The 26,506-nt window shown below is 47.1% G+C and overlaps 3 protein-coding genes across 4 annotated transcripts in view; 1 reads left to right on the plus strand and 2 right to left on the minus strand.

The window, feature by feature from the left end:
• Positions 1 to 418: 418 nt before the first annotated feature.
• On the plus strand, positions 419 to 5,401 carry vermilion (Tryptophan 2,3-dioxygenase vermilion). The gene is made up of 7 exons (XM_011141683.3): positions 419 to 717; positions 1,208 to 1,368; positions 1,514 to 1,713; positions 3,402 to 3,761; positions 3,892 to 4,144; positions 4,507 to 4,600; positions 4,961 to 5,401. Exons 1-7 carry the CDS (start codon positions 689 to 691, stop codon positions 5,130 to 5,132), a joined length of 1,269 nt encoding a protein of 422 aa, XP_011139985.1. The 5' UTR covers positions 419 to 688; the 3' UTR covers positions 5,133 to 5,401.
• LOC105183495 (cathepsin O) lies at positions 5,393 to 8,357 on the minus strand. Its single transcript, XM_011141685.3, has 7 exons — positions 8,098 to 8,357; positions 7,422 to 7,560; positions 6,998 to 7,230; positions 6,553 to 6,698; positions 6,398 to 6,448; positions 5,731 to 5,999; positions 5,393 to 5,628 (listed from the first exon to the last, which is right to left on the minus strand). The coding sequence occupies exons 1-7, from the start codon at positions 8,281 to 8,283 to the stop codon at positions 5,591 to 5,593; spliced, it is 1,062 nt and encodes a 353-aa protein (XP_011139987.1). The 5' UTR covers positions 8,284 to 8,357; the 3' UTR covers positions 5,393 to 5,590.
• Positions 8,358 to 10,709: 2,352 nt separating this feature from the next.
• Positions 10,710 to 26,506, minus strand: part of LOC105183493 (neuroglobin) — a 39,625-nt gene continuing 23,828 nt past the window's right edge. For both annotated transcript variants that reach the window (XM_025303307.1, XM_011141681.3), the window contains exons 2-3: positions 24,624 to 24,855; positions 10,710 to 20,419 (exon numbers count right to left, since the gene is read on the minus strand). In XM_025303307.1, coding sequence (XP_025159092.1) covers positions 20,264 to 20,419; positions 24,624 to 24,855 — 388 coding nt within the window. In that variant the 3' untranslated portion in view covers positions 10,710 to 20,263. The remainder of the gene's footprint in view (positions 20,420 to 24,623; positions 24,856 to 26,506) is intronic.

Here is a 26,506-nt window from a genome sequence, read left to right on the forward strand (position 1 = left end):
GTTTACTCTGTTCACTCATCCAATTAAACCATAATACGTACATAGTACCACCAACACAGTGATTCTCTGGCTCGAAAATGGCGGCTGTGAGAAGACCTTATCTTGTCCCGTTTCTCTCTATCTACGAATTATTAGTCTCGCTAGACGTGCGCAAAAGTCGCACGTCTAGCACGCGTTTCATTCTGTACCGGTTTTCTCTTGTTAATTTGTTTCATCATTGTAAAATTTTCTTTATCGCACGCTGCTTGACGGACATTTCTCCTTTGCCTCGTTCCTTTCTGCACCACCAACCACGTTCACACCGCGAACTTTTTCGTTGCGATCGCTCGCGCACACAACAGAGTTCATTTACGAGACTGCTCGTTGTTAACAGCCTCAGCCGCCGATCATGGCTTAGTTGCGCGCCATCCACCTCTTCGGCAGCACGCGTCGCGCGTGTGGTCATCGCACGCGAGTACAGTCGTTCCACGAGTTGCGATTCGACAAAGAATCTCGACGTGTCGATCCGTCGAGATCGAATCCTCCGCCATCACGCGCCGTCTGTAACTTCAACTCAACCCTTCAACCGACGGATCATCGACGACTCGGTCGATCGCTCGATTTGTACTAGGCGAAAGGGTCACTGAAGATCTCGGACTGTTACCAATTTATTCCTCGCACCAAAGTAAGGAGTCGTACGTTTCAAGCTATGGCTTGCCCAGTATCAGGCGGAATCGCGTAAGTAACATAACGTCGAATTTCAAATCGGATAGTTGAAATTTTTCTCAGAAGGAGGGATTTTCTCGATAAGAAACCGTTGCGAAGCGGTCGCGAAGAGAATTAATATCAGAGACGCGCGCTCGCTTTTGAATCTCCTCCAATTCTTGAGCCTCGATACTTTGCGTACCGACGGTTGAACCGGCGTTGAACGGCGAACGGCGGATAAATTAGTTGCACCGCATGATACGTTGTGGTATGATCAGAGACATCGCGCATTGGCATAGCGCGCACGTATTTCCAACGCGTTACTCCCAACATTTTGATCTACGCCTTCGGACGCGACAGAGACGACCTCGCGCGACGGCCGCAGATACAAGATTACACCGGACAATATCTCGACGATTTCGCAATGTGCTCGCAACTGAAATAATTCCAACCTCTTTTCGAGCGACGCGAGCGACTGTACGCAAGCACGAAAAGCGATAACGTGCGATCTCGTCCGTTAAAGAGAGAAGCACGGTCAGAACGAGGAGCAGATGATGACAGGACCGGGATTGCTTTACGGAGAGTATCTGCGCCTGGACAAGATCCTGTCCGCGCAGAGGCTCCTCAGCGCCGAGTACAGCAACGAGGTTCACGACGAGCATCTCTTCATCGTCACCCACCAAGGTATCGACAGACAGCCCGTCCTTAACACGCGAATTGACGAGCGAACAATTATCTTACAAAGTAACGCGAGTAACACGAATGTTGCGAGACTGACCGGATACTTCCGTTCAACTGCACATGAGCGCATGTGTTTCGATTGTCGCAGCCTACGAGCTCTGGTTCAAACAGATTATTTTCGAGCTGGACTCCGTCCGGGCGCTCTTCAGCTCCGAAAACAGTGCAACGTGCAACGGCTCTTCCAACGACCACTCGGCCAAGCGGGATAACGGGGTCTCTCACGTTTTGAACGAGTCGAAAACATTGGAGATCCTCAAGCGACTAAATCGCATCGTACTCATTCTGAAAGTACGTCTCTTCTCTTTTCCTCAAAGTAGTTATCCTCGAGAGCGATCGTTTCTCGGATCGGGGGTTTTTCGAAAGGTTCTCCTCCGAAATAGCGAGATGTAGCCAGGGAAACGGGAACCGTATTAGCTAAGCGTTTCGCGAAGATAGGAGAAGATAGAGAAAGAGTTAAGGAACTTGGTCTTCCCCTCTGACTGATGATGAATGTGAGAGGTGAACGGCCCTTGATCGCAAGCCGATTAGCCCGTGACGGACCGCGTGGTCCGTCCCTTCGGTATCGATCTGATCGAAGTTTTCTGTCTCACCAGACAGAGCTGCGGACCCTGCTTGAGCCGCGGCGCGGGCTCGTATCGTCTTAAGAGTTGTGGAAAAATACACGGCTAGAAGTACGCGCGCACACACACACACACACGTGTGGTCTCTTCTAAATTCCAAGCGGGACGTAATGACTTCTCGCGGTTTAACCTGTTGCGGCAGTTGGTCACGTCACGCGACAAGGTGACTTGAGAAGCGAATTGATTTTTATCTCAATGTAAATGCATGCGTGTGAAGCAGGAGAAAGAGATAAAAGCTCACACGACACGCGGCAGCCGCGGTTTCCCTCGTCCTCGCGACAAACCGGATCGATAGCGATATCGCCCGGTTGTTGATACGCGGGATACGCGTGACATGACGCGCTTCGACACTTTTATCTCCCGATTTAGGCGAGAGACGATGTCTCTCGTCATCAGGACAGGTAGAGGCTTGTGGGAACCACAGAAATATCGCTGACGGCTGAGTAAGATAATACCTTTAGGCGATACGCGACACCCGACCACTGACTCGCAGTTACGTTACGTAACGAACCCGTTGTTCCTCACTTCGATACCGCAGAGAGCGGAGGTGCGGTCGCACCTTCCCTTATTCCGACTCGACGAAACATCTCCCCGCGACGCGCTGCATTCCGAGTACTCACGGCAATATGATATATCGCGAGAGTGCCTTGAAATTACGGAATTACAATTGATATGAGATCAGCGCGCGCTTGCAGATCTAGATAATGCCAGTCGTCAACATCGTCCCGCTTGTCCGCCGTCGATGACGGGGCGAGGGTGTGTGTGTGTGTGTGTGTGTGTGTGGAAAGTGCAGCCACTCTCGGACGAGAGAATAGCGTGGTCGATGTGGAAAATTTACGAAATGCGCGATCCACCCAGCGGCCGTCCGCCGGTAGGATTTGCCCCGGGAAGAAGTCATCTCCGCGCGCTCGCCTGCGATCGCGCTCTATTATTCGCGCGGTACTCGGCCGGATTTTCCAGTGCATCCTGTATAATGCCACGACACGCTGCAATATTAACGCACCGCGCCCGCGCCCTGTGTGTGTGCTCGCGCACCCTTTGTTCACGGCGGCACCCATAGAAATGCGAGTGCAGTCGGGCTGAACAATCGATGAGAGTGTTTTACGCGCGTGTACCTTTGTACCGCTGCGTTCTCCCGACCCGATCGCCCAATACCGCGCTTTATATCTTATTGAACCGGTAATCTCACTTAATCGGGCCCGATTGCGAGATTTCGCGCGCCGATAGATACCGCGCGAGAGAATCGACGAGAGTAACGTGGCGTGGAATTAGCGTCGCGTCGTTTCTCGCAACTCTCTCTCTCTCTCTCTCTCTCTCTCTCTCTCTCTCGCTGACGCTGAGTGTTATCACTTCCAGCTGTTGGTGGATCAAGTGACGATCCTGGAAACGATGACGCCGCTGGACTTCATGGCGTTTCGGGACTACCTGTGCCCGGCTTCGGGCTTCCAGTCGCTGCAATTCCGCCTGCTGGAGAATAAGCTGGGCGTGAAGCAGGAGCACAGGGTGAAATATAATCAGAGTTACATGAGGGTCTTCGGCAGGGATCCCGCGGCGATCGAGGCGATCAAGCGGTCCGAGGAAGAGTACAGTCTCAGTGGTCTGGTGCAGAGATGGTTGAGCAGAACGCCGGGCCTCGAGACCGACGACTTTGACTTCTGGGGAAAGTACAAACGCTCGGTGGAGACGATGCTGGCCGAGCAGGAGCAAGCCGCACACGTAAATCTAAACTTTCCAAGAGCCTGTCGATTCGCTCGCGAGTGTGCGAGTAGCAAATGCGTATCGCTACGTATCGCTACGTCGCTAGACACGACGCAGTGGTCATTCGAAACTCACTGTGACATTTCAGAAAGCGCCTACGGAGCCAGAGGTCAGGGAGCACCTGCTGGCCAACGTCAGCTCGAGGCGAGCTGTTTTCGAAACCATCATGAGCGAGTCCCTGCACAACGCCCTTGTGTCGCGCGGCGAGCGTAGATTTTCGCACGGCGCTCTTCAGGGAGCGATTATGATCACCCTGTACCGGGACGAGCCGCGATTCAGCCAGCCGCACCAGATCCTCATGGCGTTGATGGACATCGATTCTCTGATCACGAAGTGGAGATGTGAGAGAGCACTTGTCGACTCGCCCGTCGTCGTTTCCCGTGTCTACCTCCCTGCACGCGTCGTCGCGCTTCGTTGTTGTTCCCCTCGCCCTCCCCCCCCCCCTCACCCCGCTACTTCGTTTCATCGCGGACGTCTGCGGACGGACCTGCGGGTCTGAGATTATATTGTCCAGTCTTGCGACAATTAACCGCTGCAACACGAGCTCGCGCTAAAAGTTATTTACAGATTTATACAGCCTGCGTATCTGCGTCATATCGTTCAACGTTCGTAATCTCATATGTTTGCAACTGACGCAGAAGCTGAGAATAGAGATTCTCTTTCGTTATTCTACTTCTATCCATCTATCTTTTCTGTTATTTAGATAATCACGTTATCATGGTACAAAGGATGATCGGGTCTCAGCAGCTCGGCACCGGCGGCTCCTCCGGCTATCAATATTTAAAATCGACGCTAAGGTATTTAAGTCACGCAAGACTGTAAGCGCGTGTCGAACTTTTACTCGAAAGAAAAGCGTAATTCGTAAGTGACATTGGCATAGATAGCGTTGCAAATGCAACCGAGTCTTCGTGGCGTAACGTTCCTCGCGCTTATCACAGGGTCTTATCATCGAATGATATGACGCAGAAATACTTTGCAATGTCAAAAGTCAAAACAGCGTATCGTTTTGTATAAAAATGAGAGGGGTAGGGGACGGGGAGAGAAAATCATGCTCCGCGGAACGCGCCTTCGATATCCGCGTTAGCTGATTACGCAAATAACGTATTTTTAACACAACAAACGCTTCGCTTGTTTCATGCATTTCAACGAATCGGCAGTGATCGATACAAGGTCTTTCTGGATCTGTTCAACTTGTCGACCTTCCTGATACCGCGCCACATGATCCCGTCACTGACGAAGCAGATGAAGACGAAACTGTCGATCGCCTCGAACGGCTGGAGCGCGGACGATAGTCAAGATAATCCGGCAAACTCTCCGGGCAGCTCCTGAACCGAACACCTCGACGCCAGTACTCTAACCATCGTACTAACCACGACAAATCTCACAAAAGCGCAACTGACGATTCTTATCCCCGTAACGCATCGAGCAGTCCAAGTAGGGGCGTAGATTCGCATAATCTTAACGCGAGGCGAGTGTTTTAACGTCAAGCTTAATAACGTCAAAGTAGCCGGTCGAGTAACGCTAGTAACGGCTCGAGAAGGAAAATGACAATTAACAGTATGAAGGATACATGACATTATATTAGCATACACGTTTAACCAAGTGTTTTTATTCCTAAGTGTGTTATTATTAAATTCGCAGTCTTTCAACACCTCCGCGTGCAGCGTTGTATCTTTACAGAGAGATACTGAACATACAGGTCTCACATTAAACCGTCAAACACACGTTTGTCCCACGGTTGCACGATTTGCCTCTCGCTGGAACGCAAACGAGGCCGTCGCCATCGATTAGTCGACCTCAGCCGACGATATTTGATTGGCTATGCCTGCGATAACACGTGTTGAAATTTCTCTCCTTTTCATCTTCCAAAACAGGCAATGCGCCAAGTCAATTAACGCAATTATCGCCGTTTCACGAATGATCTTACCGCATAAGTTGCTGCCGATAGAGATATAAAGGTAGCCCTTGTCGCCGAAGGCCGTCCCCCACGAGTTCTTGACGATGTAATGCGGTATTCCCGCTGACAGATCGTATCCCACGATCTGCACCGCGTGATTCAAGCTACTGAACGAGCCGTCGCAGTGATACTGGATCACACCGCCCAAGTAATTCTGCCAAGATATGGCGTTCACGGCGGCCGCCACGGGTCCGTGACTGGCGAGTAATGCCAGAAGTTCATCTTCCGCGTCCGCAAAGCTGGAACAGGCTCGATTAGTCGATCGAGAATCGATGCGCACGCAGTCGGTACGGCATAATGAGCGAGAGCGGCTTCATGAGCGGTTTCCGCCGATGTTGCTTCATTTAGCGTTTATGTGATTGATACGCGTGAAACAGCAACAAGAACGAAGAGATATCATTATTCGCTGTTTACGTGCACAAAAAGAGAAGCGTGTCCACTATTGAGTACCACTAGTCTGTATCGTTGGAAGAAGAAGGGCGGTTTGGTCAATCATAATATCGAGTCGAGTTCTACGAATTGGCGAAGGGAAACTGTGTGTGTGTGTGTGTGTGAAGAAATGAAGAAAAAGAAAAAAGGGATTGGTTTCTTTTCTCTATAAACCGGGGACTAAAATACGCGAACGAAAATTAGCTACCTGTCACATGTGAAGTCCGTTATGCCAACACCCGACGTCTTCGCCGAAAGCCTGAAATAGTTAGTCAGATCGTGAGATTGCGCTTGTCTGTAAGCACGCGAGTGTTTCTCTATATCGCCGAACGAGCATCTCTCCGCCGAACCTCGCACACCTACTTGAGCAATTTGCACTGGTCGTCTCGCCGTGTGAGAGGGTACGCGCTCTCGGGAATGATTTTGGTCTTTGACGTCAGTAGCCACGACAGCAGACTGCATATGTCACCACCTTGGCAGCCAAAGTCGCCTGGCATACAGTCGATCATCTGTGCACGCCACGTGCCCCACGTGACACGGGGAGATTAAACATTCAGCGGCGGCGAATTAACATGAGTAACGAAAATCGCAAAAAATCGGAAGGTTGAAGGAACCGCTGGAGCAAGTGCATCGCGCGGTTGACTCCGAGAATGCTAGCTAACGCGAGCGTGTGAGAATCCTTGATTAGAGACACGAAGAAACGGAGGCAACGGACGCAAAAAGTACCGCGCCTCGCACAGGACGCGGCCTTGCTCCGGCGGTCGCGTCATTAGCGAAGTACAGGCGTGCCGGGGATAGAACGACCTACTTCCTGCACGCTAAAGGGATACAAAGTTCCGTTTTTCATGGCGTACATCGATTCGGCCACCCCGATCGTGCTGAACGCCCAGCACGCGCCGCAAATCTCTTGACTTTGAATCGGCCCCACCACCCCTTTGTCACGCCAGTCTATCTTCGGAGGTACGTTTGTCTCCCTCTCCGAGCGATTATTCGTGTTCTTGGTGTGCCGATGATAATACGATGCTGCCTTGTGCATCTGGCCTAATTGGCAACATAGTCGAAACATATCAGCGATAGGTTAACGAGAAGTTAGAACGCGTTATATTCATATTTAACCTCAGGGTCTTCCTCAAGGACGTTTCGCTTGAGATTTTTTAAATATTCCACATAACGAACATTCCAATATCTTATATTGGAAAATTCTACGTCACACTTTGCTCTTCGGACCTTACCTCGTGAGGATAAGTCAGGAAGCAGAGTCCGTTGCACGAATTCATCCTCGGATAAGTCGGAAAATTCCGTCAGTCCGTAATACGCGCTTTCTTGCGACGACCGAAAGCCGTTCATCCTCTCGATATGTCGTAGTGATCTCTGCAATTAAGTTTTACCTTCTTCCAATCCACAATGCGTAAAAAATGTTGCATTTATATGCAGTATCGGATGCGCACACGGAGGAGCAATTCAACGGAATTGATCGTAGAATAGCATTCGGCAACCTACATTAAGATCTTCCCAAGCGCGGAACAACGTGAAAAAGTAATATTACTGTTACGCTACGTCGCAAGTCGGTATATCCAATACCGGAGAACGTAATCCCTACAAGTTCGTAATCCTGATAGTTAATTAGGTATGTCATACATTAGCCAGCGGGGCTAATGACTCACGCGTTTGCATCCACCTTGAATCGGAGCGTCTTTAGTTATCTCGATAAGCGATGTGAAAACTGCCTGGGCATCAGTGTATTACACTGATAACGACGACATGGATGATGGACGACGGAACAAAACAGTAAGAGCAATAATGGAACTGCAGTATCGTTATCGCGCGATCGTTTGAACCAGTCACACGCTTGCGCCTCGCGCGATTACGCTACAATCGGCTTGAGATATAGATCGACTTATCGTTCACCTGAAAGCGGTCGAATCGCTCATTATATTCGGGCGGATCGTGCCGGTAAGATTTATTGTATCGGGCAACGTAATCGACGAACAGTTTGATGTCCTCGGCATTTTTGTCAGGCCCCACTCTTATCGGTACCATAAAAAAACAGAGGCTCACTACCAGCACTATCACCACCACCGTTCGCCACTCCATCACGCAAGCGACGCAAAGCGCGTATCCCCGATGTGAGCGACTTCAGGCAAGATTACGTAAATATAAAGGCCATCACACACAAATGTAAGACGTAAGCGGTGAAGAAACTGACCAATCACAATCTATTATTTTCGTAAGTTTTAAAATGGCCTCCTTAAATTTCGATTGTGATTGGTCGATTTGCTTACTGCTTAAGTTCGTTGTGTGTGATGGCCTTACGAATGACGAGTGGTGAGAGAACAAGTGTTCGTAATGGCTTTATTGTTTTCTTAACTGAGAGAAGACACTGAAGATGGCGTTGGGCTCGAGATCAAGTTGCCCGCAAAATATAACTTGCGTCGGAGGATGAAAGCAACGAAATTTACAACGGATAGCTATCTATTAAAATTCAACATTAACAGAGAAGAAAATAATTTGCTCAAAAATTCGCTTAATATCTCGGAATGAATGAACGAATAATTTGATAAATATCTATTCACCACGAAATTAACGAAATTAAACAAAAGGAACCCAGAAGAGAGGATAAATATATGTGGATATTATTGAAAGAAAGAACCGTTTCCGAAAGAAAGAACCGAAGTTTAAATTTAAGTTAGAATAACATTATTACAATGTAATGTAATATAAAATTTGACCAAACGAAAGATATAAGGCTCGTTCGGCTCATTCAATGGAAAAATATATGATAGATATAAAAATATACAAATGAGAAAGTTCGTATTTAATCTTAAAAATTTGACTTAATATCTATATTTTTTGTTAGTAATATTATTTTGTTTTATTGCTCCAAAATTATATGTTACGTTGACAGAGGCCAAAGTATTTTCCCCCTAGGGAAGTGAACCTTTAGATAACGGTCTCACAAAGAAGTCGATTCCACTGAAACTAAACGGATTGTCTGGCGCCACCTAGGGAAATTGTGGAGAGAATTTTGAACCACACCTAATCGGTTTGAGTCTTGACTAAGAGCTCCAGCACCGACGAGAAACTATAAATAAAGACTGTTAGCCTCTACGGGATTTAGCGTACCAGAGAAATTTCTGTAGAGAAAGTACTGATCACGAACGAAGCTACTTTCTTTTCTACAGCTGGACGACGACGACGCGGCAACGACTGCATGCAGCCGGTTCATTGCCGACCGACGGCGACGCGGCCGCTGGCGAAGCTGGTGAGCCCCGGGGGGTGAAAAAGATGGGGCTAGGTGACAGAACTACGTGACGGCTACGTGGACATAATTGTCAATCTCTGGTACCAGAGGGAAGCATGAGAGGGACCATTGAGCTGGATTTGAGCAGGGCACGCATTTTTCAACGCGTCCCCTGAAAATGTTCATACGAACTGTATCCCGGTGGTAACGGCAAAGTGTTGCAAAATTATAAAAAATGTTCACACATTGGCGTTATTGTGCGTCATTGCTAAAAGTTATCCGGTAAAAGTGGCCTCGAAATATTTTTTCCCGAATTGTGTGAAAGATGAGATGGGGAAGAAGCAGGACGAGAGGATGCTTGCTTAGCGGCAAAAGATCGCCGCTGACTCGCTTCTTGCTTACCGTCGAGTGGTCCGTTCACATCGGTAGTGAGGCAAGGACAGAACAATTGGTCTCTCGGTTGTATTTTTCTAACTTGCTATCTTTGTCTGAAAGTAGAGCGAACGAGAACCCTGTGCACTTTACTGTTACCATCGGGACGAACGTAGTTCACTTTCTCAAGAGGTACGTCGAAAAATGCGTGCCTGTGGACTCCGCGGTCCGATAGTCGCGCGCTTTCCAGAGGCTTCTCTCTTGTATAACTTCAACGATAGGTCAGGTATTTTGACTTTCAAGTTTTACGGCACAACGGCACAAGCCAAAAGACATTTTCGTTCCTGAGTTGTATGATTCAATGGGCTCTTTTCATTCTCAAATATAATATACGATTCATGCCCATTTCTTCCTTGCAACCTCGGGTAACTTAATCGATCGGTTATTACAATGGAATTGTAATCACATCTGTCGTTAATCAGAATTGAAATGCGATTGGTCAATTTCGATAGAATAACCAGCAGCTAATAATAAGCTGGTTAAATTAACCGCAGAAACGAGTGTTAATGGTAGAAAAATTGAACTTTTGATAAGTCACTTTTGATAAAGTGGGAAGTGGGAGGAAAATGGGCGACCACAACGTGATGCATAAAATATATATGTACATTTGTATATATAGATATATATTATATATTTTGATATATAATACGCCATCTCTCTCGGATACAATAATACATCTGGATCTGTATGGAACAAACAGATAGACAATGCAACATTCGCATAACTGCAAGGTATACTCTAGCAATTTTATATATATGTATATATATTAAATTTATATATATATATATATATATACATACATATATCTCATATATATTTATATAATAATATATTTCTCGCTTGTGTGTTCTCTTTGCGCGTTCCATGAAGACTTTCGGTTGGATAGATCTTTCGCGAGAGAAAAAAAGGTACAGCTCGTTTTGTGCATTTTTTGTTCCGTACGAAATTGTTTTTTTTTTCTCTATTTCTTTGTTTTTTCTTCTTAAATTTTTCTACTTCTCCGCTTCCTCTCTTTGGTTTTTTTTTTATATTTTATTATGTTTTTTCTCTTTTCGTTTCAAGCTCCGTCGCACACCGGGTGCGAGTGTGTGCAGGTGCGTCGCGTCGCACGTTTTACTTCTTGGCAGCCCTTAAATAACTTTGGGATGAAATACCCGAAATATCCTCCGAGAACTCTGACGGAGCGATAAATTTCTCCATTAAACCCATGACCCGATGACCCGATCTTAAGATCTTCCGACGGAAAACATCAGAAGAAAAGAAGAAGAGGAAAAACATTGTTTCTTTACACACGCGGTTTTCCATAGATCTCTTTCGGCTTTTTGGTCGAGGCATTTCCAGCTCACTCGTGTGAATCAGAACTTCCGATCTTCTGATAGTATATCACTTATTCATTCACTGTAAAACGAAAAGTGAATAAATAAAATGTAATAATGATAAAAAAATAATTAATATACTGCAGAATATCAAGTTAACAAAAAAGATAATTTCGAATTTTTTCCCACGTTCATTTCATCTTATGTCTAATTGTATTTTTACTTGTGGGACGCCTCTTTTTATTCAATAAAATTACCTGGTCAATATATAATTTCTTATTTTTATAATTTCAGTATTCCTCATCTCCGATTATGCCTTTAATGAAATTAATTTTAATTAATTCTAAAATCTGAGACTCCTCACAGTGTAGAGAAAATACTAACTCTTTGATTGAAAATGTTTGTCAATTAATTAAAGCCTTTAATAGGTTAAAATAATGTTTTTAGGACAGGCAATATACTGTTCTACAACATTACATACTGTTGCATCATCCATTCCCGCAAAGAATTTAGAGAGCAAGAAACTAAATTAAATCCACAATGCGATATAATTTCACTTTAGACACAACTATATATTGAACATAAACTTGCTCAATAACCAAATTAAGTTTAATTAACGCGATTGTAATTTTCTTCTCACTAATGTCTTCGAATTATTGTTCGATTCTGCTATTTTAGGTAGATTTCGCCGCTTTATCATTAATGAGCTATGGCTCAATCGCAGGTATCTTTCAATATTCCGGCGATACCTTAAGCGGCGGTTTGATACTTTAAGGGATCGATAATATCTTTGTTTGTCTCGGGGATTGGCGTCCGGCAGAGTCCTCGAGTTACATTCTGGCGTTGGAGGAGTGAACGGAAAAGGCGCTCAGTATGGTCCGCGATCCTCTCGTGCGACGACGGCTTTATACAGACTCTTAATATTCATTTCATGCAACATTTATCGCGGCGCAATCGCGGTTCGCTAAGGAGAACTCGCCGCTCCTGGTTGATTTCGCGAATATCCGCTTGTACGTGCCAAGTAAAATAGTAAAAGCCGAAAATGCAAACAGTGGGATAAACGCAATAAATATTAAATGAGATCGCCTATGAAACAACATTGCGACCGATCCTTCCCTTGAGCGAGAATAATGCTCTGAACAATTGTGTTGAACAGACTCAATTTTAAGGTTGCATAATTTCATCAATTTGTTAGTCTCGTGGAACAATCACGTTGACGATTGAATTTCGCAGTTCCAACTTTCACGTCAGTTGCTCAGCTGACTCGATCTCTCTTCAATTTTGCTCGAAATTTTCATAAGACCTGACAGGCTTATCCCAATTCGGCCAATTTTCAAATACCCGATTGTCGGCGCCAACGTTTTACGTTCTCGCTCGCTCTAAAAAAAAGACAACGGGCTCGTTTCATCGCGAACGCGTATAGATTCAGTGATTATTCAACGGTGAACAGTCGTTAATCGTACATGATCGTACCGCAAGCGGATGAATTAGTCGTATCACTCGCGCCGCAAGTTCAACCAGTTCGAACGAGACCTGAAATCCTCGTCAAGGCTTCGCTCCTGCCGCGAGATAATCCATTGAATAATCACGCTTGAAAGTTTGGGCGAGTTTCTCGTCGACTCGTGGAATGTCGCGAACCGCGAGTACGCTATTACCTTATCTAATTTGTCGATCGATTTTTAGTCTTGCTTGAATAAGGGTGCGCTCACACCGTGCGCGCGTGTACGCTCGCTCGCGTGGTCAGTTGCGACTTTTTGTTTCTCTTCTCCGTGCTTCCTTCTATTTTAACAAATGTAGCCGCTCGCTCCTGCATCGCGAAGACCATCGCGCGCACGCGCGATTTTATCCTTATATCCTCTGTTTTTTGCCTATTGAACACGCACTCTTTCTCTCCGAGGGAACGCATTCGCCGTTGAGCCGGTGAGCGGGGAACGACTGCGCGATGTGACGCGACGAAAGAGACCCCGTCGCACATTCACATATTTTTCTGCGCGATAGCGTGCCGCGAGCGCGTTAAGCGCGCTACTAACGTTGCGCGGAGTCGTGCGCGTCGGGCGAGTAACGACGTTAAGCCGAGATGAGAATTGCCGTTACTGCTTCGCGGTTACTGGTTGTTCGCGCCGAAACGCACACGGCGTCTCAGCGTTCAGAGCGAGATTCTGCGAGAGCGCATTCGCGATAGCGCGTTTCGTATATGGTATACACGGCCGACGCCGCTAATATCGCGCACGTAAAATGATGAAGCGCAGCACACAACGTACGACGAACGCGCGCGATCGCATGTCGCGTTTTCCTCGGAAAATCGATTTCGCGGCGCTCTCACGGCTTATTTACGTTGTTCATCTCTCGTACGTTGTTCGTCTCGCGTACGAACGGAGCTCCTCGCTTCGTCTGCGCACAAACAATGTTTTAGTTCGATTATTCGTGGTCGGGACCAGTTAACGAAGTTAATGACTGATAGCACGCGCGCGCGCGAGCCGCAATGCGTCGTCGCTCGCTTTCCGAGGGAAAGCTAGAGAGAGAGAGAGAGAGAGAGAGAGACCGAAAGGGCGAGCCGCCAAGCTGCTGTGAAAACGCTCGTCGCCGAGAAAAGAACTAAAACGATTTTTATCGTCGTTTCTTCCTCGCTGACGCGAGATCTGTCTTTGTCGTCGTGAAGAATTAACGATCATGCTCGATTAGGAATAGGAGGAGGGGGCGGAGGAGAAGCAAGCGGATAACCCCTTTTTCCGACAAATAGGACGTTATTCTTAGTCTCCTATCTCTCGCGCAAAACCAAACCCGCGACCAAGTTTTCCAACGGATCCAACGAACTAATTCGCTCCGATATCGGTGACGGTTGCAAGGCGATCTACTGAGTAACTGATTTTTAAATATCCCAGAATCTCCAGCTGTGCACGGAGTGTGATCGCGTCGCTATTTTAACACGCGATTTAGATCGCGACAGCAGTCAGCGATACGTGGAAATGATATCTTCCTCGACGCGATGAAATCGTACGGACGTACAGAGCTAAGGTGGTTGCCTCGCGACGATATTATCGAGAAATTTAGTCGCACAAGATTGAGAGAAGCCGAGCGATTCCAACAGAACGTACAATATATATTTATATATAAAAACGTATCATGTGTTAATTGAACTTATTTACTTCCTTGAGTAAGGATCGCATTTAATCGTAATGAATTGTGTTATTTTTAATTAAATTGATCAATTTCTCTTCCCTGGGCAAACTGTCGATTGAGTTTGTCTCCATTACGCACCTCGGCATACAAGAGTCACTCGTTCGAATGCGAGACAATCACCTTAGCATTAAATCATATCATCGATTCATTCCTCGTTCAAGCGGATCGCGCACGTTCTTCTCTTTTTCTCTTATCTTCTCTTTAACGGAGTTTGATCGCCATTACTTTCCTCCCCCCCCCCCTCTCTCTCTCTCTCTCTCTCTCTCTCTCTCTTCCCCTGCCGCACCAAACGGCCGTAATTAATTTCGTCAATAGATATCCAGAAGAAAAGAGCAGAGCAGTCGCGCAACATGCGACGAGAAAGCACGATGTGCGCCGCGCGCGCTTGTTTTCTTCGGAAAGTGCTCTCTCACGAGCCCCGCGCGTTTGTTTCGCGCAGTCGTCCGTATTACAGCCTTTTCAACAGGCTATTATGAACGACTCGCCGGACCTCACGTGGATATATGCGAGCGATGTAGGCGAATCGGCCTCAGAGAGAAATTGAGATAGATAAAGACAGCGAGGAAGATACAGAGACGGAGAGAGGCCCTCTGTGCCTTCTCGAGACCTCCTAGGAAATTGACATTGCGTGAAGGGCCAGTTACCCTAGAATCCACACTTGTTCTTACCTTACGGTACGAATAAAAATTTATACAATCTCTCTTTCTCTCTCTCTCTTTCCCTTTCTCTCTCTCTCTCTTTCTCTCTTTTTCTCTTTCTTTCTTTCTTTCTCTCTCTCTCTCTCTCTCTCTCTCTCTCTCTCTCTTATCGACGGTCGAAGGGTCCTGTCTGCTATTTTCGTCGGTTTCGACGACGTCGCGAAAAATTGAAATTAGGTCGAGTCTGCCCGGAGAACGAGCCAATGTCTGCCGCTCGAAAATCGCGCGGAACTTCGCGGCCTTCCACTTTAACACCGTTAACTTCGTTACAAGTACGTTCCGTCATGAACAAAAGTTGGTGGATGTCGAACAGTGCGAAGCGTAAAGTGAGGGCTTGCAAAGCGAGAACTTTCCCGAAAAGATTAAAAATCACAGGGCGGCGGATGTAAACGGTTACGATGACAGCCACGTTATATATCGATCGGTTTTCGCGAGCACAACGAGATCCGAGACGGAAAGAGCTGAGCGGCGCGAAGAAATCGCCGGAGATTTAGAAGCGATTTTGCTGTTCGTCCGGCCCGACGTCGAAAAACCGATGATCGATCCGCGGCGTATCAATAATTTCCACTCGCGTAGCTTCATTCACGCGTCCATCGCTCCTCCGATCGCTCTCGGTATGACGAAAGGACGACACCGACGAGCGATACGGCACCGTGCGCTATGCTTTCACATTAATGCATCGTTGCTTCACGGCGAGACAAACGGAGAGACGGAGGGACTTGGGAGTAGCTCGCGAATATCGCAACAATGCGATATGTATTTCACAGCTGATCACGTAAAAAATTCTCGGACAACGACACCGCGTTTTCGATCAGCCGTTTCTCATTCGCAGAGCGTGGCGCAATGAAAAAGAAAAACTAAGAGAGGGAAAAGAAACGAAGCGTCATTGTTTCAATGTTGCGTGAGAATATTCGTGTAAACAATACGCGTCCCTCGACGCACGTTATCAGCGAACGCCTGCAAAAGTTACCGCTTTAACTGCGAAAGTTATCGTTTCGAACGAATTTATAAAGGTCGCTGCAGGTGTCAGGTATCGTTTTAACACTTTGATTGCCGCGTTGATACCCACTGATTGCGCAAAAGCTGATACCGATAATCAAATTACCAAAGATATGATAAACGAACGTAATTCGAGGTGCGTATTTTTTGCAACTAGTTTCATCTGTTCGCACGAACCGATGTTTAGGGAAAATCAATTACACGTAATTCAGTGAGACGCGGCAGTGTCACAGTATCGGTCACCGGTGACATTCAACGCATTGCATTAAATTTGCATGAATTTTGCAAAATTATAAGAAGAACACACAGGCGGCAGGTAAACAACCGTAATTGCCTTAATCATAATCTCTGACAAATACAATTTTATATCGGCCAGTTCGATGCAAATCTGTTCGATACAAATCCAGTTGCATTTTCTAGGTAAATCAACACGGCACTTTAGCGTCGCACCGCCATGCCCACCGACGCAACTGCCGCAGCTGTTAAAGAAGAAAAAAGCGTTGCAACAACAAAATAACGTGAAATGTCAACCTCCACGGTGATTTGATTAAAGCGTCAATCGCTGCATCCTACGCTGAATCCACGCGGTGGATTCGAATGCGTCTCTATACACGACGCGTTGTCCACGCTTCCGCAGGAAATTTTCCAAAACGCTTTTTCCGGATCGCGACGAGTCTCTCTCTCTCTCTCTCTCTCTCTCTCTCTCTCTTCTCCTAATTCTCGTACGCGCGCAAGAGCCGCGATAGTTCCAACCGGCGACGCGCGATAACACGGGCGAAGTGCAAGGCGGCGCGCCTCTCGTACACGTTTAAATCCACGTTGTTCCCGCGATTAAATCTCGCGCGACCCCATTTCGCGACAATGCGCGCATTTGCATTCCGCCGCATTCAGCCTCACGTCCCGCGTGACTTATGTGTAATCCAAAAGTGCCGGCGACCGAAGGCGCTAGACGGCGCCGGTCGAGACCGTCGCGTTTTCTTTTCTATCGATTATCGAGAGCCGGAAAGTAGAGGCTCACGCGCGCGCGCGCGCGAGAGCGCGGAATTAAGATGCATGAGATTCTAAAATTGACCAGTGTCTCTGAACCGCTGCCAACGGCGCACGATCCTCGGCCAGAGAATTGGCTGATATTATTAAAATCTCACAACTGACACGGAGTCGGTACTTTGTGATATCCGTTTAATGTCGATTTCACCTAACGGCAGCTAACGGCATCGGACTCTGTTTGTCAGAAAACATGAGAGGACGGTACTCCTCCTCCTCCTCCGATCTTATACTTAAGATCGGACGATGAACAACACTCTGAAGTACGTATGAATAGTTGTTCATCCTGTGATCTGAATTTAGAGTTAGATTTGAGTTCCTTCGCTGAGTCATATGACGCGCGTGACACATTTGCCGTCAAGATTCAATCGAAGAAACTCACATCTCCGTAGACTTAAATCTGACTGTCACACATGAGACAAGTTTCTTCGAGTTACGAGTTATTGATACTGATACTGAAATCAAAGTACTGATCGAATGATGCTAAATAATATTTAAGCCGTCATTAGTTCACAGTTATCGCGTTGGCTTTGCTCCAACGACTCTTTTATACTCGCCCGCTTCATCTTGTTTTTATCGCCACCGCTCTCTTGGACGTCATAAGGGCAATTGAATAATAATTGATACGTTTCACGCGTTCTCTGTGCTAACGAGGAAAAATTTTTCAGGCACGGATCAGTTGACGGCGGTAGTGCACGCGAGAGCGCGAACTTTGTACTCGATTAATTTACGAAACATCGCGAGGGGGTGTAGGAGTGATATTACCACTCGACCAGAGTGAGAGTAAATTAACGTAATTAGCGAAATGAAAAATCGCTCTCTGTAAGAGTCTCTCATGACGTGAAAAATACACGGCAAAAACCGGCCGGCTAGAGGCCGGCAGTGTCGCCTCCGAGTTTTAACGTCGCGCGAAAGTTGTAATTAACGAAATGGCGGAAATCGCGCGATACTCGCGCGATAAACGCGTCGGGGGAGTCGTTATTACCCGCGCGCATCAGATGGATTTTAGAATTTGCCTTGTGTAGAGGACTTGTGTGGTGGAGAGTTCTCGTGTCTTTTGATAGGCCTTTCAAACCGGCCCCGCGCGCGGCGAACATCGAGGGTTGAGCGAATTTCTCACTTGGCTCGTAACAACGGTATGGTATCGTAATAAGGACCTTCATCTCAGCTTATCCGACTACTCGCAGCGAGGGATATCGCAATATTGACCGAAATGACGTCTAATGTGACGTTAAGAAAACCGTTTTCTGCTGGAGAAGAGAGGCTTTCCTCACACTCACTCTCTCTCTCTCTCTCTCTCTCTCTCTCCCCCCCCCTCTCTTTCTCTCTTTACTCTCCTACACCTCCTCCCTTTGTAGTCTTACGTCTGATCAATAACGACGTGCATCACTTTCCGCTCCATTTCCGTTAAGTGTATTGTCTTCGTAACCGGAAACAGCGGATAACCGATATCCACATGAACGCGATTAGACGAGGAAAGCCATACGTTCATGTTAAGCTCATGTAGCTTCCGGAAGATGGGGCTCTCTCCCCCAAGAGGAAGACAAATAAATTTTAATGCTGACGTTCCCCTGCTCGAGCAACAGAACAAACTAGGAAACAAGTCAAAGTATCTCCTCCTTCGAAGTCCTCCCTTTCGGAGGGGAAAAATCAAGGCAAAACTCACGCGGAAGCATGCGACCCGACGGAGGTTTCCACCGATCGCTACTCGGTTTGTCCACTCGTGGACAGCATCTCCCCCAGAGAGAAAAACGTACAAATCGCCGAAGCAAAAGTTTCGAGCGATTGATCTTGTTGCGCCTTTAAACTTTCCCTGTGAGTACCTCGGCGCCGTCCATGGGATCTCGATCAATCATGTTCGCTAAATTCCGGATAAACTTGAAATTACAGAACTCGAGCGGCGCTCCCGGTGAACTTTAACCGCAGCGCTTAGCAGCTGCCTCTTAGCTACCTTCCGGAACTGGCGTTAAAAAGGACACGGAGAACCCGCCCGACTCCAATCAGAATCAATCGATGTTTACAGCAACGATCAATCAATTATACAAAAAAGGGGGATCTTCGAATCGGCGGATCCGATGTTACAGGCGTGAGAAAGTGGAAGGTAGAGCGAGGCACTTGAAATCGCCGCCATCGTTTTACGTCGCTCATCTCTGTGTCATCTCTGGAGAACAATGAGTCGAGTAAGAGTTCCACGGTTTTAAAGAGGATGCAAGATGGACCGAACGAAATTTTCCCAGGTGAAGGCGTTTCAGAGATTCGGAGGCGAACTTTTCGGCCCCCCTTCTTCAGCGGAGACACGTTACCTTCCTTACACAAATGTATTCCTCTCGTCAGCCTCCGCGTGAGTATAAAAGTATTAAAGTGAGGTCATCGAGAAGTGTGGTGGACACTGCGGGATCCTTGAAACCGTGGAGCTCTTATTCGACTCATTTTCCTTCAGGGACCATAAATCTTGACGCAGGACAACAATTTCAAACGCCTCGTACACTCGCGCTTCGTGTGCCTCGCGTCAGTCCCGCTGCATTTTCGCGCTGAAATCGCTGTGAAATCGACGTCATGATGGACGCCGCGAAGACGCCCGAGAGATACGTCCCAGCCAGGAACTCCTGGACTCCAGCCTCCTGCACGACTTCGCACGCCTCAACTCGGCTGGAAATCATGCTCTGTTCGTTCTGTAGCGTAACAATGCGACCGGCCGAGCAGGAATCGTCAAGTTCGAGCGATCGCGCTCGCGTCGAGCACCCTTCGACCTTTCGAGAGAGACCGCGCGCACAGTTCGTTCGGCGCGTTTTCGTAAGCGAGTCCCTAAGGACCGCGCGACTCGATGGGGCCGTTATTAATATCCGTTTGAAACGGCGTGACCCCCCCTATCGCAGGGGGGACAAAAGAGCTCAGGCCGGGCGAACATCGGACGCGCGTATACACGGTGATGTACGTGAGACGCGCGTACGCTCGCTTCTCGGGCAAGCACAGGACCGAGGATGACGACTGTCCCTTCGTCGTCCTCGCGAATCGGCGGCCGGCTTCTTCCTGCTTCTCTCTTCGTTTCCTTCCTGTCCTTTCCCTTCCAGGCATCGGGGGGGGGAGGGGAACCGAGCGAAGCCGGGGAGAGCGGTCAACGTCTCGTAGGATCGAGCGTGCCGGACGCCTCGGGACTAGGACGACTAGGACTTGGCCTTGTCGCTCTGTGCCTTGTCGAAGCCGTCGATCAGCGTCTCGATGATGAACTTGATCGTCAGCTTGTAGATGTTCTCCACGTTCTCCGAGTACCGATCGTCCAGCGTGCGCTCCACCGCGTCCAGAAATGGTTTCTCGATTTTCTGCAAGCGGAACACAATGTACGGTCGCATGACATGAGAACAGTCTACTCTCCTACCGACAGGCGTTTCGTTTTTTCTCTTTTTTTTTTAGAAAAGTCGGAGTGGACATGCATGTTCGGTGTGGTTTAAGAGCATACTGTTGTGGACGCTGGGCTGCGAGGATTTTGGATTTGTGTCACAAGATTCGCCGAGGATGGATCGAGGTTGCAGAATACGTTCTCTTGGAGAGACCGCGAGAGAGAGAGAGAGAGAGAGAGAGAGAGAGAGTTGTGTTTCGGATTACGCTCGGCTTAATGCCAGATTGAACTAACTCGTGACTGTGTGTTTGTGACGTTTTTCGCCAGGAACGCTGCGCGATCGACCGAATGATTCGATATCTGTCGGTGGCTTGCAGGAACGGATTTTTAATTACATTTTCTATATTAATGACAACGGAGCCATCAGTTATTCATCACTTTTCCACCCGGCTCTCAGCAAATTGCCCGATTCAACGCCCGCGAAATGACTTATCATTCGAGCCGAGGTCGGAATTATCGACGACCCGGCAAACGCATACCAGTTTCGCAACTTTTGCAACCTTCAGCGTAAAAATAAAGGAGCGACAGAGCGCGCTAAATATCGCTACTTATAAATTCTCCACGAGTTCGATCGACGATTGTCTGTCCTTCGGCGAAACAGCTCACCGTCCGTTTCGCATTCGCATTCGCTTGCGGCTCTTGTTTTTCAATACCGACGACGAAATTGCAGCCCTCCCGATTGCTCCTGAACCGTCGCAGAGGATAACGCCGGAGAAGCCGGCGTTTAAATCTCGATTCATTTCCACACAGCACAGCAGGGGGGCGATCAACAGCGCGAAGGACGGGCGCGATGAAATCGACGATCGCCGAATCGATTGTGTCCGCGACTCACAATGCCCCTGGACGCAGCATTGTAGCCAGAGAGGAATTATCGTGTCCTATATACCCAGTGTCCTGTCGGCCATCGGCGTCCAAGGGCCTGCGCCAACTCCGTCTTGATCAGATTTCACGCCGGAGGATTGCGAGCGTGAAGCAGCGGAGTGCTTCGTACCGGGAACGCAACACGCGACGCTGCCTGCTGATCCCTTTCCAACTCTTCCGTCGTGAGGCTAACCCGATCACAGCATACGTTCGGCGGAAAATAAAAATAGGGAAACATACGCACGCGCAAAGTACACGACGACCCGATTCTCGAAGGGTTCGTACCGAGTTCCGGAAGGGGAATCGCATAACGCAGTCGAGCTCGGGCTGTTCTCGGGATGCCCTCGCGGATCGAGGTCGGAACTCCAGTTCGAAATTCCGCTTTCTTTCGCGAAACGATCAAATGACGCGAAAAGGGCCCAGCCACCGCGGCGGCGGCGGCTGGGTCTTTTCATAGAAACGCGCGCATGGAAGAGTTCCTCCGCGATAACCACGGAAAATAACAAAGGAAGCTGGCACGCTGCGCGTGCACAGAAATGCCGGGAAATGCTTGCACTCGCGCGCGCGCGCGCGCGCGCTCCGTATTCCTGCGTCGCAAAGTTTCCTCTTCTTTTTTTTTTTAACGACACCTCTTGCTTTCAAAGCGCGCCGCTATGAATTATTAATTTTTATCGCCGTCGCATTTTGCCGCTTTCAGCGCGCGACGTAACGTTCGCGTCTTGCCGGAATCCCGTAATGCTCGAATGGCTCGAATTTTTTCGCTTTTTCAACGACGGGTCTTCCGGTGCACTCTCGGCCACGGCTAAACTCTTGGTCGAACGAGAGCTTCGAGAAAATGCGACGTCGGGGCGATTGACAAAATTGCGCAAATAAAGTAAAACAAGCCGCTAAATGACTTAACGATCTCCGCTAAATGATCGACCCCACTCGGACCAAATTTGACGCGTTGTGTCGCGTCATCTATTTGACGAATTCTGAATTATTCATCGAACCTGACGGCTATTCGAGCGTGAACGACGACGATGAGTCTCGTTCGAGCGCTTTTCCGGCCGTTGCTCAACGTATTCGCACACAATCAATTCGACGTCGAAATATAAACGTGATGTTCCACGAGTTTCCCCACCTTCGGTCTTTCTCGGGAAAAAACTGCGTTTTCACTGCCGGCTGTTTAATTCCTCCGTTATTCGCCTGGCGGCGTGCCGATTTATACATTCGCGTTACAGCTGAGTCGAGTCGAGCGCCGTAGGCGTTTTATCGCATCGGTTTTCGTGTTCCGCATTCGAAGTATTTTCGACTGACACGGTCGTGTAAATAGGATTGTAGAATATTTACAAGTCCTATGAGCGAGAGCTGTTGTCGTCGTCGTCGTCGTAGGCTCTCCGTATAAGTTCGCGCGAATGAAATGCGCGAATCGCAAAATGTCACGATATTATCCCGAGGATTTGCAATCTCTCGCGAGTGTAGTCTCGTATTTCCTTATAAGGATTTTGATAGAGGAAACACGACACGCGTCTAGCCACTGAGCATGTAGAATCAACTTTGCGAGAAAAGAGTCGGGCACTGCGCGCTCGAGCAAATATGAAATATCAGTCCGTTGAATAATTCAGAATTTGTCGAATGAAACACGCGAGGTGTTTAATGAGTAGAATAGTTCGTATTACCAGCCACCTTCGTGTAAAAAACGTTCTGAAGAAAGAACAAAAAGAAATAATCGCTTACACATTAAGCGTCGTGCAGGGCCGTAATACGAAATAAACAAATAGCGTGTACCAACTGTGCGAAGGATTATAAAGATCCGTGAGAGAACGAAATACCGCGGTTTCGTCGAGGTGAAGTCCCGATATTTGTTATTCAACTCGACACGCCGTGAAATTTTCTTCTCCGCCAAGGAAACGTCGGGAATTTCACGAAAAAATGCAGAACATACGGTGAAACGTCGAGAAACCGTTGAGAAATTGCATAGAGTTAGGATCACCCTCTTAATCCCCGATCAGACGTATGAGCTTCACAGCGATTCAGGCGATTATCCGGCAAGAACAAACTTGCGACAGATATTCTTTCTCCCCGCCGACAAATTCGCTGACTACTCGTCACGCGAAAGTAACCCGAAGTTTACTGTACTTTTTTTCTCAATTTCACGATTGTAAGATGTAGTTCGACGGCGTAACGGCGTCATTGTAATCTCGCACGATTAATTATTTAGTCAGTTAAACCGTCTGAACGTGCAACGAGGAAAGCCGAAGGTTCCTTTATATTTTATGATGAAATAGCGTAGCGAAAATTTGTGCAATATTTATCGCGCAATTATACTCTTAATCGTGCGTGAATTTCCTGCTTGAGACAGGAACCTGAAAATAGTATTCACAATACCTTACGAGAGTTTACTCCCCTTGATTTACACGCCGCGAGAGATAAGCGCGTTACAAAGGAGAAATGTTCATCATCTAAGAGACATGCGAGCCGACAACGTTTCTCGGCGAGCGAGAATTTCTCCGCGTTTTCTGCTATATCGTACAGTAAGCTACCGATATTCTCGGGTGTTCTGAGGCAATATTCGCAATTTAGTCGACATCTCTCTCTCTCTCTCTCTCTCTCTCTCTCTCTCTCTCTCTCTCTCTCTCTCTCTCTCTCTCTCTCTCTCTCTCTCTCTCTCTCTCTCTCTCCCCCCTTATAGTAGAAGAAAATTTTACGAGCACGTACAGTTCTCTTTTATGCATATGTAACGTCGAGTTCTCGATCCTTTTATCCTTTTCCACCGTATTCTCTCGATATGTTCCGGATATTCCGAAACGTTCATTTTAAGCAGTCCAATGTGAAATAAATTTTAGCATTTTAACTTCTGCACGAAAATTACTGAAGCGTAAAACTCGCTATAATTCGAGGAACAAAATCGAACAGAGGATATGCATATTTATAAAAATTTATCTCGTTTCCTTTTTTTTTAATAATTTTTTAATAAACTTTTTTTAATAAGTTTTTAATAACTTTTTCGAATCAATCGTTGAAGCTTTCTTTCATTGACATATACCGTATTAACATATTCCGTATACAATTTTTCTTTCTTATATGGTAGACTGATTATTCTCGAATTTTGCTTAATGATTAATAAGCTTAATGATTAATAAGAGACATGTTCACGTCAGCGGCTACCAAAATTGGAACATGTCCGACTATTAAATAGTTGGTTTCATGTCATCGGTAACGCTGATGATACATCAGGAAGCGAGCGTGTTTTACGCGAACGTGTGTTCTTGGGTACGACTTACCCAAAAATATTGCCGATTGAAGCCGGGGATCTTCGTATGCGAGGCCCCGACCTCATGGAGGTACGTCAGGAACGTGTCCATGTCATCCAGGCTTTTAATCCCTTCGTCGAGGGTGGACATGACCGTCTTCGCGTGCTCGGCCAATTCCATGCTCGACGACTGCTGTTCTTTCGTCTTCATATCCCGAAACTTTGTAAACATGTTTAACAATTCCGCGTTCTCCTCGAACAACCTAGAAGCAAACGACAGATGCACAACGTACAGCGTTGTTAGTCCAGTTGCGAGTGCTGGTAACTGTAGATGTTGGTGATTATGTGCTCCGAGGCGACCCGAGTCATAAATACGGAGATTAATCGTGCGCGTCTTTCTTTATGCCCACATGCGCAAGATATACTTGTAGCAATTTATCTTCTAAACAAAATTTCGGTCCTTGATATTTTTCTTCACATATGACCTCTTCAAAGAGACTGAGAAGTACACTTTATACACAAAGAGAAAAATCTCTCTGCGTCGAGAAAAATGGTGTGCAATTTACAAAATAGAAGAAAATATCTATGTCAGAGAGAGAGAGAGAGAAGAGAAGAAAAAAAGAGAGAGAGAGAGAGAGAGAGAGAGAGAGAGAGAGAGAGGTAATGAACAAACAATTCAATTTGAACGTTCGAATAAAACGTTCAGTCTATTAATATAATTTATAGCTCGACATCATGCAAAATGGTGCAAAATCATCACCGTCAAAGGGGAGGCCGCAAGCTAGTTCTTTTCCCCTGATACCGGTAGAGAAATTTCAAAGTTCGAGCGATTTTCGCTCGGGGGTTAAAGGGATGAATGGTTTAGCATAGACTCCGTCTGTTTCGCGATAAGTCATAAATCTCAAACTTAATTCTCCAGGGGCGCGAAATATTTTCCTCCATCCTCGAAATTTCCCGAATGCATCCGAACCCGAGACCCGAGGCGTTTCAATCCCGCGTATGAAAATTCATCTTCCCGGAACGTTTCTTCCGAAATTTTTCGAGCATTACGCGACTCTTCGCGATCACCTCTTACCAACTGAAAAACCAAATGTGCAGGCAAAAGTGGACAGCGTTGCTTGAATTTTAAATTCCACAGTGTCTAACGTCAGCGTCATGAGAAGAAAAATCGATCGCTGAGAAAAGACGGGCGATCTGTCTCAGAGATCTGAAGAGACGCTTCGTATGCTGAAGACGTCGCGAGCGTTCGGAATGGCCATTTTTCATGTTTTTCAGTGCGATAAGAATGATATTCAATATTCAAGGAATATTTACAAGAACAAAACCATGAAATTTATTCAGTGCCGGCAAAGGTTACTTGTAAAATATCTTTGGAGAATAATAACGAAGTTCCAACCCCTTCGCTGGTTTTTATCGACCTCGATTGTTAACTCTCCGCAAAGTCAGGTCAAGTACAAACGATGCGATCGGTGAGGTGTAAAACGATCGAACGGCGCTCTTTCTCACCCTTTCTCTCTCTCTCTCCCCCTCTCTCTCTCTCTCTCTCTCTCTCGCTCTCTCTCCCGCCCTCGCTCTCTTTCTCAGCTTTTCGCGCAGGAATTTCGGCAAGGAATCGTATTATTTTCCTCGCGAGTTCCATGCTCGTCGAAATAACGAGTTCACCCAGTGGCCCTCGTTATAGCAGCTCGACAAAAATGTTTTCATTCCACGGATGGCAGGTTGCCCTCAGCTATTCATGAAATACCTCTTTGTACAACGAGGCATTCCAATCTCGCTCATGTCTGTCTAGGAGAAAGGGTACGCGTCTGGGAGAGAATACAAACCCCATTATTTTATTTTCGACGTTACTGGCGGTTAATAATTACGCAACTCGGATCGACGCAAGAAGCGTGCACACGCCGTGTTTCCTTTTTT

The sequence above is a fragment of the Harpegnathos saltator genome, unplaced genomic scaffold (genome assembly GCF_003227715.2).
Source record: "Harpegnathos saltator strain DR-91 unplaced genomic scaffold, Hsal_v8.6 scaffold539, whole genome shotgun sequence".
NCBI classification, from domain to species: Eukaryota; Metazoa; Arthropoda; class Insecta; order Hymenoptera; family Formicidae; genus Harpegnathos; species Harpegnathos saltator.

Excerpts from the sequence above, each read along its gene's own strand:
- vermilion (XM_011141683.3), top strand. The coding sequence starts at position 689 with ATGGCTTGCCCAGTATCAGGCGGAATCGC. Across the intron at positions 1,369-1,513 it reads CTTCATCGTCACCCACCAAG|CCTACGAGCTCTGGTTCAAA; the intron begins GTATCGACAGAC and ends CGATTGTCGCAG. Across the intron at positions 1,714-3,401 it reads GCATCGTACTCATTCTGAAA|CTGTTGGTGGATCAAGTGAC; the intron begins GTACGTCTCTTC and ends TATCACTTCCAG.
- LOC105183495 (XM_011141685.3), bottom strand. The coding sequence starts at position 8,283 with ATGGAGTGGCGAACGGTGGTGGTGATAGTGCTGGTAGTGAGCCTCTGT. Across the intron at positions 6,699-6,997 it reads ATCCCTTTAGCGTGCAGGAA|ATGATCGACTGTATGCCAGG; the intron begins GTAGGTCGTTCT and ends TGGCGTGCACAG. Across the intron at positions 5,629-5,730 it reads TATCGGCAGCAACTTATGCG|GCATAGCCAATCAAATATCG; the intron begins GTAAGATCATTC and ends GTGTTATCGCAG.